Below are 19519 nucleotides of genomic sequence, written 5' to 3' on the forward strand. Positions count from 1 at the left end.
TTTTTTTATGTCGTGGGCTTGCGTCACATGGCGCATTCGTTGCGAGGGATGTGCGTTGTCAAAAAATAGATAAGGTTTACTACATTTTAATCAGTGCGAAATCAGTGATCCATCAGTTAGCAGACAGAGCAGTACGGTGGGTCTTGAAGTTAACATGCAGAAATCGAAAGTGATGTTGTCCAACAGTCTAGCAAGGGAACAGAAGTTCACAATTGGCAGCGAGACGCTGGAAGTGGTAAAGGAATACCCCTACTTAGGGCAGGTAGGGAAAGCTGATCCAGATCATGAGAGGGAAATAACTAGAAGGATAAGAATGGGGTGGAGCGCATATGTCAGGTTCTCTCAGATCATGAATAGCAGGTTAGCAATATCCCTCAACAGAGAAGTGCACAACAGCTGTATCTTGCCAGTACTCACCTATGGGGCAGAAACTAGGAGCCTAACGAAAAGGGTTCAGCTTAAGTTAAGCACAACGTAGCGAGCCATGGAAATAAAATTGATAGGTGTAACGTTAAGAGACCGGAAGCGGGCAGAGTGGGTGAACGAACAAACTCGGGCTAATGACATCGTAGTCGAAATCAAAAGGAAGGAATGGGCTTGGGCAGGCACGTAATGCGAAGGCAAGATAACTGCTGGTCCTTAAGGATAACAGAGTGGATTACAAGAGAAGGCAAGCGTAGCAGGGGGCGGCAAAGATTAGGTGGGTGGATGAGATTAGGAAGTTAGCAGGTATAGGGTGGGCGCAGCTGGCAGAGGACAGGGTTAATTGGAGAGACATGGGAGAGGCGTTTGTCCTGCAGTGGGTGTAGTCAGGCTGATGATGATGATGCTGATTAAAGCACGGGTTTCTGCTACGTAGAAGACGACCACGAGCAGGCTGTGCCGCGAGGCAGAACAAAACAAAGTTGATAAAAAAATTATGTGTATTAGCTCCGCTAATCCTGGATATACAAAGCGAAAGGTGTCGGCGTTCACTGTTAGCGTTGACAATTCGACGTTAACGTTGACAATCTTCTAGACGAAGATGGCTTTGAGGAAAGGGAGGGCGCATAACTGGATCCCTGGATATGCGGACGCCATATACGTGCTTTGATACATGTGGCAGTGTTGAGAAAGAGATGTTGCCTGAATGCATTAGCCCTGACGGCGTTGTGGCTGACATGTGGCACTGGAGCAATAGCTAGGCCGCAACGTTCATTTGGTGATCAATCTCTCGCGATCAACCATTAACTGCATGCCAACTCCCAGGCTGGCAGGGAGGACGCGCTGCCTATCCAGTGTGCGGAACGCAATCAAAGCAGGCTTTAGCAGTTGGACACCAACGCCACGTACATGAAAGCAAGATTGAGGTTTCCGCTGACCCACGGAGCAGGTTGTGCGCCTTCCTTTCGTAAAAATGAACGGCCTTTGCAAAATAGTCAACGCCAATGAACTCTATGAACGCCGTCGCCTCCCTTGTTTTGTTTGATTTTTGAGGAAAGGAAATGGCACAGCAACCGTCTCACACTTCTCGGTGGACACCCGAACTGCGCTGTAAATGAAGGTATAAAGGAGGGAGGGGAAGAAAGAGAAAACTAAAAATTTAAAGTTACATTTTCAGGAAAGGCGCGGCGCTGCGCAGCGCAGCGGCGGAACACCTGTGTGTCGGTGCTACTAGTGGCACATGCGCAGTAGTGACTAGGGAGCGAGAGAGAGAGACAAAGAGAAATATCCGCGCGAGGCGCGTTGTGACATCATGTGCCTCCTTGGAGTACCGCCACAGCGAAATCGCAAGTTCGCGGTCAGTAAAGCTTTCGTGTTAAGACGATGCTCTGCACTGCACAGCGTTTAAAACGAGGCGTGTTCGGCTGCGGTGATAGCCTATTCGGAGGAAACATTTCCAAGGATCGTTGCGGTTCGGCAACCATTATACTGCTCTTCCAGAGCCTAAATTGTCTCATCCACATAAAAAGTTGCCATGGCACAAAATAGTTTTTCTCAACAGACAAAAAACGGATACTGTAGGGTGAGATTTCGATTTACGTTTTAAGTTTTCGCTGTAATATGTTCCAGAAATATTATAGCGTCATTACACACAAGAAAACTGGTGTCTGGCACATTGCAGAGGCGGAAATTCACCGTCTGTGGCACAAATATTTCCATATCATGAAGCCATGCCTCGAGTGGCAGCATCCATGTGTGCAGTGTAAGGAAGAGCGTTTTTGCAGCAGATTAAATGAGCAGTGCGCTTCCGTGTGAGAAATATACGCTGCCTTGGAAGAGCCGCCTAGCTGGCTCCTCTATCTAGATGCATGTGTGTGTCTTCCAGGCTTATGATGTTTGGGAACGTGGGGAAGTGCGGGGGTATGGTAAGCTCGTATTACGCAGCCTGCTGTTTTGTGGCATAAGCATCCTAAGCACCAAAAGCAACAGAAAAGTGTTACCAGCGCACAAGGCATAGCAAGCAGACCGAGCTGGATAAGTACAATATGGAGGCAGGAAAAAAATCGAAGGGCATTTGTGCCGTGGTTTTGTTGTGCTAATCTCGTCTTCTATTTCGGTTTTGATAGCGCGTGCGTCGAGGACAGTCAAGACACACAGATTCAAAGGGTACTTAAGACTGCTGACATGCTGTAGTTGAAAGACTTAGGGTTTTATCGTGAGACGCGCCTCGGCGCGCTGGTTGCACAAAATTCAAATCCACAATGTCCGAGTGAAACACTGGGACACTCAGTTCGAATACCTGTCGCGAGCTAGCCTCTCGGTATCAAAAGTGGAGAGCGCACTAGACGAATAGCTTCTGCCTATAACAGTTTCGTGTTTTTTAGAAACGGAGTAGTCGGTATGGTATGTAAAGGCGAAAAAGAAATTTAATACCTTACTTTTACAGCAGGCGCAAGGAAAAACGAGAAAGAAATATGAGCAAAGTTGTTAATACTGTAATATGGGAAATATACCTCGACATTTTACATTTCCGGGTTTTGTTGGTGCTTACACAGCTGAAGAATTTAATAGGTACTTCCTGAACATCGGAGTACAATTATGTAGTCCGGACGCCTTACGTGTGACTGTTACTGATAATGACACAGCACAAAACAGTTTTGTGCTTGATGCCACCAATGCTTTAGACGTTACCACAATAGTCTCCAGTCAGGCGAACACTAAAGCTCCTGGTTGTGACGGCATAACAGTAAAGATTCTAAAAGAAAATATTGAGGTTCTGGCATCAATATTGGCACGTTATTCAATTAAGCTATGGAACAGGTTGAATATCCCGATATCTTATAAAATAGAAAAAGTCACCCTGGCCTATAAAGGAGGGGATGTGAAAGATCTAAGCATCCAAGAAAAATTACTTTTGCAAACTCTGCTCTAAGGTGAAGAAAAACCCTAAAGAACTTTGGAAGTGGGTTAAGTCAAGCCGCAAGGACGACTTAGGCATTCCTACAATTACCCTTAATAATACCACAATAAATAGCGATACCGATAAGGCAAAGTGCTTTAATGAATATTTCGAATCAGTTTTTGCAAGAACCCTGCCTACCAACTGCCGGTTTACTCACGCTGTATTTTTGAACCTACGCCTGACATCTTCATTGACAAGTTCGGAATATACAAATTGCATGAAAAAATACACCCGAATTCAGCTTCAGGCCCTTATGGTTTTCCATACTTCGTTCTCAAACCATGCGCAACAATTATTTCCGAACATCTAGCCATAATTTTTAGCCTATCTTTTAATAATTGTGATTTACCAGCAGACTGGAAGATGGGTAACGTTGTGCGTGTTCACAAGGGTGGACTTCGGAACCCATTTGTAAACTGTAGGCCGATACCCTTAACTAGCATTGGCTGCTAGACTTTGGAACATGTTATCTACTCAAACTTAATCAAACACCTTATAATTAATAACTTTCTTGTTGAATACCAGCATGGGTTCCCTTCCGGCCGATCTTGTGTTACGCAGTTAATCGAATTTTCGCATGGCATTTACGCTTCGTATGATCTGGGCCTACAGCTGGATTGCTTATTACTTGATTTCCAAAAGGCGTTCGATGCCGTCTCCCACATTCTTCTTCTGCACAGGTTAACCTTTTCCTTTTTGCCGCACAATATACTTTGCTGGATACAAAATTATTTGGCGAGACGCAGTCAAAAGGTCTTGATTAATGGTTCCCCATCGACAGACCTTTCCGTACTTTCAGGTATGCCCCAGGGGTCAGTTCTCGGCCCACTACTGTTTCTGGTCTACGTAAATGACATTGGCTACAGTATAACCTACAAAATTAGATTGTACGCTGATGATTGCGTCTTGCACCGAGAAATAAAACACGAAACATGATTCCGACAGGATAGAACTTCAAAATGACCTCAGCAGTATCTCATCCTGGTGTCGCTCTTGGCTTATGAATCTAAATGTGTCTAAATGCAAACATGTTTGTTTTACCCGAAAGCATAAACCGATCAATAAACAATACTATTTAAACACTGAAAAGATCTCGCAAGTAAGCGAGGCAAAATACCTAGGAGTAACATTTAGCTCCGACTTGGCATCGAACCGCCATGTAGACCCTTTAACTCTGAAGGCTGCCCGCCCTTTAAATTTTATCAAACGAAACTTGAAATATGCTCTACAAGATGTTAAAAAACTGCTCTACGTAACAGATGTCCGCCCAATCGTAGAATATGCTTGTGTCATATGGGACCCGTACATGCAATTTCTTAACAACAGATTGGAAAAAATTCAGAACCGAGCCGCCCGTTTTGTATTCCACAACTATTCGCATCGTATCAGTATCATTGACATCAAAAGTACCTTAGAATGGCCTCTTCTATCCTCACGTCGGGAATTTTTTCGACTCCTGTTGATGCGAGACATATTTCATTGTCGCATAGTACTGAACAAAGAAGCTTATCTTTTACCACCTACGTACATTTCCCAGCGTCGAGATCACCCGCATACGATCAAAGAAATAACACCGTGTACCTCAGTTTCTGCACATTCATTTTTTCCCCGCACAATCAGTGCATGGAATAATCTCCCCTGTGACATAGCTATGGCTACATCCGATTCAGAATTTTTTGTTGCGCTCAAGGCTCCTCTGTTTTAACACTGACTTCCGTGATCTGCATGTCGAATTTCTGTCTGTATGTATGTAGGGGTATGTATGTCGACTTAGTGGGGGGAACATTCGTTCTCTTTACCACGTTTTAAACTTAGCAAAATTTCAGTGTGCGTGGTGACATTACTATGTATTTCCATTCAATTCACAATGTTCATTTACGCTGATATTTTGTCGCATGCTCTTGCTATGTCCTTTCGGAGTGCTTGCATTATCCTCTATTATTGTTTTACTTCTATATATATTTGTTTCCTCGGCGATAATGTATGAAGAATACTGTGGTACACCTCCTACTGTAATGCCCCTGCGGGCGAATGTAAGTAAATAAATAAACAAATAAATAAATAAACAAATAAATAAATAAATAATCCTGGTAGCTGTCGACCATATATAGGTTTTAAGTATTGTAAATACTGTTTTCGTAACAGTAATATCTTTACGGCTAAAAATATCTTAATGAAAACAATGTAATTAAACCTTCACAACATGGCTTTAGGTCCCGGAGGTCAACGTTCACCATGGTAATGGAATTGACGAAAATGATCTACTCGTTTTTATATAACGGTAACATATCAGTAGTTTTGTTTTTAGACCTTAAAAAACTATTTGATGCCGTCGCGCGTTCAGTTTTGTTGCAGAAATTAGAGCAGTATGGCTTTAGGGGAAGAACGTTAGACATATTTGCTAGCTACTTGAAGAAGCGTGAACAATATGTTAGTATTTATAAGTTTTCATCTTTATACCACACAATCTTAACAGGAGTCTTTCAAGGACTGGTGTTAGGACTCATCTTGTTTTCTCTTTACGTTAATGATCTGCCACAAAGTGCCAGTGCATCTAAAACCATAATGAATGTTGATGATACTGCCCTCATTTTTTTCTGGTAAAACAGGTGAGAACTTAGCAGCCATCGCTAACATTTAACTAAAAAAAAAACGCTCATTATCTATCTCTTTGCGGCCAGCATATACGTATCGGAAATGCGGCGACTTCTGGATCGGAAGAGTTAGTACATGAAACCCGTGCATTCACTAAATGCGCCTTTATTCATGATCGACATTAACCCATCGTGGCAGAGTGGTAGCGTCTCCGCCTCAAACGACAGAGGCCCTGGTTCAATTCGCAGCCTCGACACAGGTTTTTTTTATTCAATGAGTGTGCGGGGGATTCAGTAGCTCCTATAGATGCCGCCACCGAATACGTTGGTTAGCGGTTAAGGACGGGAAAGGGCGGCTCCGCAGCGAGGCACGTGGTGTGACGTCATGCCAGATGGCGCGGCGACCGCGCTGCGTCCGCCCAGCTACGGCGGTTGCTAGGCAACGGCTCAAGGTCTATCTCTGTGCCTCCTTGGAGCACCGCCACAGTGAAATCGCAAGTTCGTGGCCAGTAAAGGTTTCGATATAAAAACGGGTTAGGTTTGCAGAGGAAAAATAGCTTAACATTGAACAGCGGAAAAACAAAGTACATAGTGTTTCGTTCTGCCCGTAGAAGAATTCATTAGCGGCTTTTTCAAAATAATTTCACCAACTGCCCATTGGAAGAAGCTGACTCGAATAAATATCTTGGAGTTGTGTCGGATAATAGCCTTAACTCGAAAATACGTATCAACAACATGTGCTCAAAATTAGCAGGACCCCTCACTGAACTTCTTAAAAAATAATGCCATTTTCTTCTGGGGACCTTTTCAAGAGCAAATTTCACTAACCTTGTCGAAAGGCTTATCACCCCGCCTGTCTTGGCACATTTTAATGTAACCGCCCTATTTTAATCTCGTAGTGTTACCAGTGGTAATGACAATGATGCTGTCCTTTGCCAGCGTCAATCAGGGACGGATTGTGTGATCGCCTTTGCCAACCGCCTCCTGTCCCAGTCTGGGATAATTGACTCTACTATACCGGTTGCTTCAGTGTACAGTTAAAAAATATAGACATAGGCTTTTTGGGGTAAAATACGGCTTTTGCGGTATACTATTACTAGTGTTGGCAGACACCAGAAATCTGGGCAATCGTCTTAAAGAGTTAGTTGGATAACTAATTTTTCATAATAGTTAGGCGCCTAGTTGCAATTAGAGATTTGCTGCCGGCAGTTAGTAATAGCCATTTAGTTTTTTAGAATTTCGAAAACGTGATCAGCCTTAGCGGTGTGGCTCGACAAAATTTGGCTTTTTCATTTAGCTACATGCACTTAAGGGGTTGCTTTGTCTGCATGCTTTCGAAAGCGCATGTATTTTCGCACGATGTGGTCAAATTTTGTCGAACCATAGCGGCGAGGGTAGTCGTGTTTTCGAAATTCTGAAAACTGATATGGCTATTACGAATTTCCAGATACAAATCTAATGGTTGACTCACAAAAAAAGGACATTGACGACCTCAAAGAGAGAGTGGAAAAAATCGAAACACAAACAGCGACTGAAGAAATCAAAGAACTTAAACAGCAACTAAACGACCTGGACCAATATAACCGCCGACAGAACCTTGAAATTCACGGCCTCAAGCAGACTGATGATGAAAATTTGTTGAGCAAGCTGAACGACATTGCACGAGAGTTGAACATTGAAGAAGTCACACACAGGGACATAGAAGCCGTACACAGGCTGCCGTCCAAACCCCCGAAGACACCCATTGTCCTTGTACGGTTTGCTTCGCGCGCCGTAAAAGAACAGTGGTCCGAACGAAAAGCACTTCTCCGAACGAAACTTCCCGACCTTAGGTTTTTTGACAACATGACCTCACAAAACCGGAAACTGCTGTGGCTGGCTAAGATGAGGGCCAAGGAACGTTCGTACCAGTTTGCTTGGCAAAAAAACGGCAGGATCCTTGTCAGGAAAAAGCAAGGTGAAGCGGCCATCCACATAAAGTCAGAAGATGACATCATGCAAATCGCTTGATCGCTTGAACAAGTCACGTGTCTAGAGGAGCGCCTATCATCATGGCTGAACAGTCTTGTAACTGCTGTTATCACGACACAAACTCTTTCAACAAATTGATAAAAGAGCAACCACGGAGGAAATCTATATCTCTATTCCATCTTAACACCCGAAGTTTGCAAAATAAGCATATCGATGTTGGTACATATTTGGACGCACTGAATCACAATTTTTCCATACTAGCCTTCACGGAAACTTGGTTCGAAAACGCGCAAGATGCTGTGCACTTCGACAATTATAACTGCGAAACACTGTGTCGTCAGCGGCAAAGGGGTGGCGGTGTGGCACTTTATATCAGCAGAGATATTATGTACACTGTTATTCCAGAATATACACTTATCACAGAAAACTACGAATGTCTAACAGTTGTAAGTCATGCTTTTGCAGTAGCCGTTATTTACCGTCCACCTTCAGGGTCTGTTTCCGCATTCTTAAGCTTCTTTGAAGAACTCGGCGAATACCTGCTCTCATTACATATTCCATTCGTCATGCCAGGCGATTTCAACATAAACATGCTTTCTTTCGACAATTCTTGCAATGCTTTCCTCGCGACGATGCATTCGATAGGACTTGTTAATGTGATTGGTATCCGAACACGCGTAACACCAGACAGCGAGACGTTAATTGATCTATGCCCTACAAACTGTTTAGAGGACACCGTGTGCTGTGGAGTGTTTTCAGTGAACATTAGTGACCACATGCCATTTTTTTGTTTTTTACCTATCATCCAAAGACATAGCGGACCCCAAACTGAAACATTGCGCAGATTTATCAGCGATAATGGCATTGCGCAATTCCGTAATCTTCTATCAGAAACAACATGGTATGACGTCTTGAGCACCGACGACCCGAACGATGCGTATAACTCCTTCATTCGTACAGTAAAAGAATTATATAATATTGCTTTCCCTCTCAAACAAATAAAAAGAAATAAGAAAGGAAGAAAACCATGGATTACAGATGAATACATCAATAGACTGAACTATAGAAATAATCTGTTCCACTCATTTATTGCGACTAAAGATAGCTCGAAATTCCTAGAATTCAAAAAGGTTAGGAATAAGTTAAACGCTGACTTAAAAAAAGCCCGTACATCGTACTACATGAGCAAGTTTACAGCAGCTTACACCTGTCCGAAAGAAACATGGGCACTTATGCGCTCTCTTGTCTGTAAAAATCAAGATTCTGTCCCCCAGCAAATAATCATTGATGGCAAAACCTATTCAGGTCCTTCACTGGCAGATAAATTTAACGGTCATTTTCTAGCATCTGGTGCGTCACAGAGCACGCAGAGCAGTTCATCTAGGAGTTACATAACTAAGATAGAAACTAGTTCCATATTCTTGTCTCCAACCACACCAAGTGAAATCGAAACAGTCATCAAAAGCCTCAAAGATACTTGCGCATGTGGTCATGACGATATTGCAGTCCGTGCGGTAAAAGGATCATGCGACATTTTGAGCGTACCCCTTTGTCATATCTGCAACTGCATAATGCGTCATGCGTCATTCCCTGATGAAATGAAGATCGCCCGAGTGTGCGCAATACATAAGAGCGGGGCAAAGAACAATATTGGTAACTATCGCCCGATATCCGTGCTTCCAGTTTTCGCGAAGGTGGCGGAAAAAATAATCAACACTAGAATCAGCAGTTTTTTGTCCTCTAAGGGTATAATTTCAAACCAACAGTATGGTTTCCAAAAAGGGAAATCCGTTGAATCAGCACTACTGAATATTAAGGAAAAAATAATAACAAACATAGAGAGACAGCTATATACTCTTGGTATATTCCTAGATTTCAGGAAGGCATTTGACTCCATTAAACACGATATATTGTTTAGTAAACTTTACGACTATGGAATCCGCGGCAAAGCTCTTGATTTGATAAAAAGTTATTTGTACAACCGCCTCCAATTCGTTAGTATTCATAACAGCAGATCAACAGCACAGGTAATTAAATATGGCGTACCCCAAGGTTCCATCTTAGGTCCTCTCCTATTTCTCTTATATATTAATGACATTGTATCAATACCCCAAACCCCCGAAATAGTGTTGTATGCTGATGATACTAATGTGTTTTTCCATGGCAATTGTCTAATCACCGTAATGAAGAATGCCAATACATGGCTCGAAGAATTATCGACGTGGTTGCAGCATAGCCAGTTACGACTCAATACAGACAAAACCAACTACATTATCTTTCGGGCTAAAAATAAGGCGATTGACACTACACTTAAACTAGTCTTCGAGGGGCAAACATTAAACCGTGTTAGCGCTCAGAAATTTCTGGGTGTACATTTCCACGAAAGCTTGAACTGGACACACCACATAAACTATTTGACTATGGACCTCGCGAAAACTATTGGAATGCTAAATAGATTTAAGTTTATGCTCCCAGCGTGGTTCAAACGCCAGCTTTATTATACCATGATTAATTCAAGACTGCAATACTGCATACTAGTTTGGGGCACCACTACCACTGGTAATTTGGAACGTCTTCATATTCTTCAAAAGAAATGCATCCGATTCATAGAAAATGCAGCGTTGCGAGAACACACAGCTCCACTGTTCGTAAAAAATAAAATACTTGCAATTACAAGTATATTTCGACAGCGCTTGGCACTGAACATATTCACTCACATAAAAAGTAACCTAAATTCATTTCTTGGGAAGTACCGACGTCAAGAATGCGGCTATAACTTTAGGGCAAATTCATTTGTTAAGAAAAAAGTCAGAACTTCCTATGGTACACAATCGTTAGACTACCAGATTCCTGTCCTTTTAAATTTGTTTCCAGAGCTTATTGACATCGCAGTGAATGTACAGTCACCGTATACTTATAAAGCACGGATAAAAAAAGTACTCCTGGTAGAAAAAAAATGACCTGTCTCCTTGTCATCTCATTTAGGTTTGTGTTTCGTTTGTATTGCTGTGTTCCTTGTTAGATTCTTGAAATATGTCGATACAAATGTTGCTTCTTCAGGCTTTTGACTCTGTAATAATTTTCTGGTTAGGAGCTAATCTTTTGTTGAGATAAATATTTATGCAACTGCGGTTCTTACCTTCTGACACAATAATAACTAACAGGTTGTGATGTAAGCTTTTTTTTGTGAAGAAAATTTCTCTTGTTTTCTGTAGTACTTACGGTTTTAATTTCAAATAATGCTTGTTCACAATGCTTCTGTTTTCTACACGTAATGAATGGTGCAATATATTTTTTACAACGGCTTTTGTAGCATAGAGAGTGCAATGTATCTCGCCAGGAGGCGAGGCCTTGTCAGGCGTAGATGAAACGCCTTTTGCCTCGTCTTCCTTGGTAGAATAATCCTCTTTTAAACTCTCTTGCTCATGATGTATACTTGCTTTCTACCAGAAATAAAGTGAATTTGAATTTGAATCTAATTGCAACTCAGCTCCTAACTCTACTAGTTAAAAAGTTAACCCTTAAAAATCAGTTAACCAGCTTCCTATTTGAGACAATTCACAGGTGTTTCTGGTGCCCGCCAACACTTGTAATACTGTGCCGGAAAAGGTATATTTTTGCCACAGAAAGCCTATTTTTGAAAATTTTTGAAAGTGTTCACTGAAGCACCCGGTAGAGCGAGAGTGCTTGACCCTAGCGTGGACTATTACGATATACCTTTTACCTACACCTATACCCTTACCTATACGGCAGGCCGTTCACGGTAGTCGAAGACCATCATGCACTTTGTTGGTTCTCTTTTTTGAGGTGTCCTACGGGACGCCTGGGTTGTTGAGTGTTAAGCCTCCATGAATACTACTGCGCTGTGGTCTACAAGTCTGGACGGCTACGCAAGGATGCTGACTTTCTCTCTCGTTACGCTGTTGAACAGGCAGATATTCTAGTGTGAAGATCGCGGAATAGCCGCGGCGCGTACAAGTTAGCGTATACTATGTGCCTCAGGTTACAAGTTACAGGAATGCGTAATGTTTTTTCGCATAAGTTATCCACTCCATGAATCGGTTGTGACCCATAAAGCCTTTCCGTAGAGGCCTTTAAAATTGCCAGGGCCAATAATAATTAAAAATCGTAAATACGTCTCCCTATCACGTTGATGTTAATGTTCATTCCATTTGCAAATTTTGTAGCAGTAGCTTTATAAGTTACAGATTAAAGTGTTGCTATCACATGTAGCGCCGCATTAGGATCCAGTTTCACAGAAGCTAACGTGGGACACGAGAAGATCAAAGTTTCAGTGTGCAACGCTAATTTGTAAATAAGACAGCTCACCTTGAGCAGTAAAGAGCGGTGACGTGGAAGAAAATAATTTTTCTGAAAGACGCCGTCCGGTTGCTGGTTCCGCGACGTCTTCTGGCGCTGCCAAGGTCGCGGGGCGAGTCATCCCCGCTGCCTCTCTGGCTCAAAAGAGAAACACTCTGCGCGGCTACTGGCGGAACAGTGTTTGGCTCTGCCGACGTCTCCCGTTGCCGCAAGCGGAATGAGCTGCGGACGGCACTAAGGAAGAAGCAAACTGCCGTATTCTACTTGCCGATACGGAGCAAGTTTGGACGCTCAGCGAAACCGAAAAGTGTGTCCGAATGAAAAATTTGCATTCATATCCTGAGCTGCGATTGGACGACGATGGATAGTTTGCTTTTTCGCGATTTCAGGAAGCTACTTCATATATCAGATTGGAATATGCCATAAGAACAGCTGGAGACCTATATCGGGGTTAAATGTGAAACGTTGCAAACCATACTACAAGGTATAATGTGTACTTAATCAGCACTGTAACAAGTTGGACTAAGTAGTCTAACCCCGAGCGTAGTTAGCGTGGTCGCCGGATTGTCGGATGTGCTTAAATTTGTGTTTTCTTTGCTGCTTCATTCTTTCGCAAAGTACCTGTTTCTTGAGATGGACTTCCTGAATCATGTTGTTCCTCGCAGCTGCCTTTCAATGTCTAGGCGTGCCGTGGTGCTGCTACATAGCTACCAGGTTAGGAGATTAAAGGTAGTTTGCTGAGGCAGCGTGAATTAGGCTGACAAAGCAGCGTGCTAATTAGAGATAATTATGGGAGGCGTTTTTTTCCGCCAACCAGGTAGCCTGACTAATCATTAGGATAGGGCAGTCCTAGATCAACTCGCTGAAAGCTGGTCTGAACGGGATCTGAAAGAACGAAAGAACCCAATGCACCCGTACTTCTTTTTTTCAGATCCAACCGAGCACGAAGGTGTGATCTACTACACAGACTACGCCAACTGCGTTATTGTCGATATGGAGTTCCACGGACATCGTAAGAGCTGGCAATTATATTCCGCAGTAATCGCGTCCCTTTGTTAACTGTGTGAAAAAACGAGCTATTGTGTTACCTTGGTGAAAAAAAGTCCGCGAGCTCGATCTGTGCTGGGTGGAAACATGATGTAGCGCGAGGTACAAATGAGTTGGTGTACTGGTCTTGAGTTGCGTGCTAGAAACGCTATTTTCAAGCTAGCAACGTGGAAAAGGAGCCGCGACCCGAGTCACAAAAATAAAGTTTTTTGCCTCTGCTCGTCTACGCACCCCAGATTAAGCTGTACCCTTCCGGTGCTGTTTCTTCATTGGCCCAAACTGGCTTTGCAGCGGGAAAGCAATGTTTTGGGACTACCGCGTATCACCGCCAAATTATTCATAGAAGAAGCCTATTTCTAACACAAGCATTTATCCTCAGTTTGCAATCTCTAAAGCCGTACATGGTGGATCAATAGCTAAATTTCATGAATTGAATTTTAGCGCCGACGTCCCAGTTTTCAATAAAGGCGAGGTATGGCGGTCGAGCTCAACTCTGAGCACTGTGCTTTCCAAAACTGTGCGAGCTGCTGGAAAGACCGCTTTAAAAATTAGCGAAAAAAAAAAACTCGCAGGTCGGTTACCTGTGCATAATGCCTGATTAACTGGGAGCTTGTGGAGTGCACAAAATATCGTTTACTAAGTATGATTTTTTTTTATCTGCCAGAACGCGCTTCACCTCAGTAGGCTACCAAGGATGACATTGCATTGGCAAACCTGAGAGTTGAGTGCTTCAGAGATGCCATGCTTTAGCTTCCAGATAATGTCAGCACGGCGCGAAAAGAACAAGGACCAAAGAGACACAAGAACACAACAGGACAGGTGCTAAGGATGACAAGGATCTTGTGTTCTTGTGCCTCCTTTGTCCTTGTTCTTTTCGCGCCGTCCTGATATCATCTAGAAGCTATGCACCAACTAGTCCAAACCAAAGTACTTCATGGCCAAGCTTTAAATCGCTGCATGTAGACAAGTCAGTGCGGCGCGTTGCGGTGACGTAATGCATGAGGCTACTGCCTGCTGTCCAATCACTGTGGCGCGGCAATACGCCTTCGTAAAATACGGTTGCAAGGCATTACACTGGTCGCTTAAAAATAGGGTGCTTGAAACACTGACAAAATCTTTTAAGGATCATACTTTAAGAAGTGGAGCCGATCAGTTAAAAATATTTTACAAATGGCGTAGCTACGTACCTGTAATACGAGTATATCTAAGACTAGTGCTAATAGCGAGTTTGTAGCTAGGAGGAAGAAAACGCCGTAGCAGTTTTCGAAACGGCAGATACATCATTCTCTAATATCCTGTTTCCCCCACAAACCCGGAACTGAGCGCGTAAGGAGCCAAGGAACTTTAGAGGAACGCAACTTCCGCTGGTGACGGGTTGCAGAGACGAGGGCGAATTCGAGCTGCCTGTTCACTTGTGCCACGGCGGGGTCTTTCTTTTGTTTCCCCTCTCCTAAAACCGCTCTGCCCTAGTCGGCGACAACTATCCTTCCCCTTGCACCAAGCGGAGAAGAAAATTAAAGCACGTGCCATGGCACAATAGAGCAGGCAGTTCTACTTTAATACCGTAGTAACTGCAATACTTCTTTAGCGGCCTCCGGGTCTGCACTTAGTTTCCTGAACGCGTTATGACCAGACTTGCGGTTTTGTGCGGAACAATGTACCGCATTTTCTCCCGTATATCGATTTTTGTTTGTTACGAAAGCTGGTATGGCGACCTTCTGTCGGTGTCTTCGAACTTAGCTTGGCTCTAAACTTGAATAGCCGCGAAATAAAAAAAGTGATTTTTCGGTAATTATGCAGAGTGTTAGTGTTATTTTTATGCAGTCTAGGTGCGGAGTGGCTGAGATCTTGTTCACGGTAATATTTTATTTTTATTAAACCTCTATTATATTAAGACTATTTCTTTGAAATGTTCACTGCAACTCCTGTTATAACGGCTGTGTACCTTCAGGATATATGCGTACCTTTGGCGTTGCCACCGCCGGTGCGCGCCGCTGCTTGCCTGCACCTAGAATAGAGAGGGCGAGGGCAACGTACCTCTCAGCCTCGGGCGTCCCTTGATATGAGCGCCGGAGAAAACCTAGTGCAACGTTTCTTCTTCCTGCTGCCTGTTTGTCTTGCTGCCGGCGCGCTACGGCTCTTTATGCGAGTAAATGCGGTGGCCAGGGAAAAGCTGCCCGGTGTTCTTGAAAGGCACTGTGGCATTGAAGTTACCTATTCGCTAAGGTTCTTCATTATTATATTTTTGTCCTTTTAGAGGCCCAAATCTTTACATTATCCTGGTAGATAGTTTGCGTATCGTGTTTATCGATAATGTTCCATAACTTCAATGTGCTACTGTCTCAGTGCACCCATGTGTGGTACCAAGTTGACTTGTAGTATGTCGGCTAATTACTCACCACTCTTTGAAAACACAACCAGCAGTAGAAATTTCGAAAGAAAGAGCTTCCTTCGGGAACAGCCCGTAACCACCATAACCCAATGAGTCAAGTATGTCGTAGGCCCCACTTCCCCTCTAAGAAACGGCCACACAAACGATGCTCTGCGCTGCGACTTTAAAAAATAAATAAATTCACAGTAGGATTGTAGAAACGTTTGGAAATTAAAGGACGTTTGACCTGGGCATCTAGCCGTCAGATTTGTAGCCACTCCCTGCCCACTTCGGAAAGTGCCCACTGTCTCGCCTCTTTTGATGACGTGTGGAATACTCATTCCCGTTCCTGCCCCATTCCATGAGCCCATGATTCAGGCGCAAGTGGGTTACGTGCTCACTGGATAATACAGTAACGTGAGTTATAGCCCTTAATGTAGGAATCGCGTAAGTAGACCGTAGCCACTATATGATCATCTTGATGATCACGTGATCACCACGGCCCGGTGAGTAGAAAGCATCCTTTCCTTCTTTATTCCTGATCTTTAGAAAGCAAGTGTACCAAGTAGACGACCTGCTGTGAATGAGCGCAGAATAAAAAAAACAAAGTAATTAAAAATTGGAGGGTTTTTTGTGCTGTAGTGCGTTGCATGAGCCTTTATGGCTGCTCAAAAATCGCCCCAGTGCCGGGCAGCTTCAGCCTGGCCAGCGCATTTGCGTGTAGAAGGCGCCGTAGCGCTGCGGCCGTTGGCAAGCACGCAGCAGGCAGAGCGAACGCCGCGCTAGGTTTCCACGGGCGCTGTTATAAAAAGGACGCCCGAGAGCGAAGGGCGTTTCCCTCGCCCTCTTTATTTGCGCCGCCGGTGCTGGCAGCTCCGCGATAGCGGCTTATGGCCCATTCACAGCGGCCTGAGGGCTTTGACCAAGACTATCCCGGCTTGGCATCCGCATCTCTCAGAGGTCAGAACCCAGCTGTAACTTTCGTGGCAGAGCTAAGAAAGAGTTTTTACTCCGCCTAAACTTACCATACATCTCCAATCTTCTGTTTCGAAGCTACTTTGACGCTGCAATTTTATTCTCATCTGTGCTGCAGGCGCTTGTTTGCTAGTAATTCTGTTCAAAGATTCGCCTCAATTCAAAGCGGACAAAAATGACTTTTTGCATATATCGCTATCTACTTCAAAGCAATGTGCAACAAGCAGCACAAAAATTTAGCTGTACTTTAAGAAGCTTGATTTCTGAGTTGTGCGCGACTTTAAGCGAAAGCAAAGCCTATTGCGCAGTCCGGTAAATGGTACTTCCTAATCGATGAAAAATTAGAGCATCACGCATCGAAGCAAGCCTAGACTATGAAGCATGCCGTAGGTAAGGACGCCGCATGACTATCAAGCAACAGAGATTTTATAATGTGCAGAGAAATTTTAGTACACGGGTAGTTTGCATTTCGGCTTCATCGGAATTGCATTTCGCTTCCACTGGAATACCGCCACCGGCGCCGATATTCGATCCCACAACCTTGGCCTCGGCTGCCACTAAGACACCGCGGCCGGTTAATCGCTGCGTACCTATACTTAAAACTTATTGAATGTAAGGGCAAAAATATCCTCGGAGCGAAGCGTAGATATCAAAGCTTTGCGTGCACCCCGCACTGGCCTGTGCGTTAACCTTGTTATGGCTACACTTAAACCCCTAATGGAAACGGAGTTTTGCCTTTTATTCAGTAAGAAATCATCTGCTCGATTCTGTCTGGATACTTTGTTTGCAGTGGCTGCACAAGCCGTCAGTAGGTGAAAGAAAGAGATTCAACAATAAATTGTATGTGCTTATGAGAAAGCGGTATGGTTTGGAAACCTAGGATTAGAGTAACAAAGCTTTTTTTTTAATTTGCGACCACCGTAAAAAAAAAAATGCAACTTTTTAAACCTTCTGGGATTCTTGGCCGGGCCGTGATATTGTAAAGCACTCTGGCGTCATTTTTATTTTGCCATGTTATTCGCAAGGCCAACTGAATCAGGCTTTTGTTTCCATCTGGATTCGGCTATAATTTTTTTTACTTGCGCAGTATTAGATGCGATAATATTTCTGTGAATGAACCCCGCTACATTTTCCTAAAGAAGCTTTCAATAGTGCTGGAAGCTGAGCTTATTTTTCACCCCTTCAAGTAGCGAAGTCTTCTCAGTCAACTGGCACTAATTGCTCTCTAACACGCAATCAACTTTGATCACATTGCTGTTCGGACCATGTCACTAATTGTTGCAGTGTGACGCGAAGTCGAATAAACTGTTCATGGCTTTACTCAATCTCAACGGTGATTTTTTTTGTTTTGACGTTGCAATATCTAGAATGCACCTTATGGGCGCAAAGAGCAGTGAAGGACAACGTGCCCCAGGAGTGCATCGACCAGTTCGTGGACACCTGCGGAGTCACCGTTCCGCAGCACAGCAGGGACCTGTGTGTGGATGGAGAAGGAGACTATTAGCACTGCAGCCGTTACAACTCAACGCAGACGTTTCTCGCTACAGTGGATGGTCTTGTGCGCTTTTCACAGGAATGAAAATAACTTGTTTTGAAAATTTCCTTTTCAATCCCTTTGCTAAACTTTATCCCCAAAATATAGAACGGAAACCAAGAATGCCGCTGTCTATGAAGTTTTTGTTATAACCAATAGTTTAATTATCTCCAAAGGCGCACACACACTGTTCTACCTAAAATTGATCTATGTTTATAAAAAAGGCTTGCTTTGGAACTCTAGTTAATGATGCAAGCAGCCATGTATCCCCTTCGGAAAGTTAAAAAAAGATCTGGCTGAAATGCCGAAATAAATGTATGAATGTCTCAAATAAATGTATCAAATAAATGTATAAATGTCTCAATGTTTTGCAACCAATTTTCTCAGACAAAGTCAGTTTCGCAGCTCCGCTCGAGAGGGGGCGGAAACAATGGTGGCGGGAACTAATGGCGTGATAGTGGAGCTTTTCTAAATTTGTCTTCCGAGACAGAACTTCCGTGCAATTTCGAGGGAAAATTTGAGAACACAACCTGGAGGAGAAATGGGTGGAAATTGTGCCAGGACTGCAGTCAAAGTATCGAAGTGAGATATGCACTGATGAGGAAAAGAGTTGGGCGAGTTGGTTCATTTGTAATTCTCCTGTGGGTGCCTTTTCTTCCTCATGAGTCGTCTCTTTTCTCGGTGACAAATGGTGACAAGTGGTTTTGTTTGGTGGGAAAATTTGTGTGCAGGGATTTTTATCGTTCTGAATGTGCCATTGTGAGCCAGTGGTAAAGAAAGCAAGAAAACAAAAAAACGCAAGTAGTCAGCACAATCGAAAGTCGAAGTTCATATCGGCGTTTTTTTGTGGGTACATGTATTTAGACTGGCTCTGCGGTTGTGATGCTCGGCTGGTGGTCCGAAAGACGTGGGTTCGATCCCGGCAGAGGTGGGCGCATTTCGATGGAGGCCAAATGCTAGAGGCTCGTGTGCTGTGTATTGTCAGTGCAGCGTAAACAACCTCAGGCGGCCGAAATTATCCGAAGCCCTCCACTACGACGTCCCTAATAGCCTGAGTCACTTTGGCACATTACAATCCATAAACTCAACCGTAAACCAAACTAATCTGTGGCGATTCGAAAGAAAGTAAAAAGGAGCATCGCATAATTTTTTTCTGTATTTGGTATTGTTCATATCAAAGCACGACTTTTAAATACAATTATTGGCGGTTCACAGCAACGCATTTGCCATGAATTTCGGCCGGAAATAGTCGTTCTCGGCGTCCGTAGTAAAGCGACGGATGAACTTCAGCGCTCGCGGATTCTTCTTGTTTATTTACGTCT

General features: G+C 43.6%; 1 protein-coding gene across 1 annotated transcript in view; it reads left to right on the top strand.

The window, feature by feature from the left end:
* LOC144099524 (uncharacterized) overlaps window positions 1-18504 on the top strand; it is a 74878-nt gene extending 56374 nt beyond the window's left edge. Inside the window, exons 4-5 of the mRNA XM_077632895.1 lie at window positions 13202-13282; window positions 18031-18504. Coding sequence (XP_077489021.1) covers window positions 13202-13282; window positions 18031-18167 — 218 coding nt within the window. The 3' untranslated portion in view covers window positions 18168-18504. The remainder of the gene's footprint in view (window positions 1-13201; window positions 13283-18030) is intronic.
* The last annotated feature ends 1015 nt before the right edge of the window (window positions 18505-19519 follow it).

This window comes from Amblyomma americanum, chromosome 7 (genome assembly GCF_052857255.1).
Source record: "Amblyomma americanum isolate KBUSLIRL-KWMA chromosome 7, ASM5285725v1, whole genome shotgun sequence".
Lineage (NCBI taxonomy): Eukaryota > Metazoa > Arthropoda > Arachnida > Ixodida > Ixodidae > Amblyomma > Amblyomma americanum.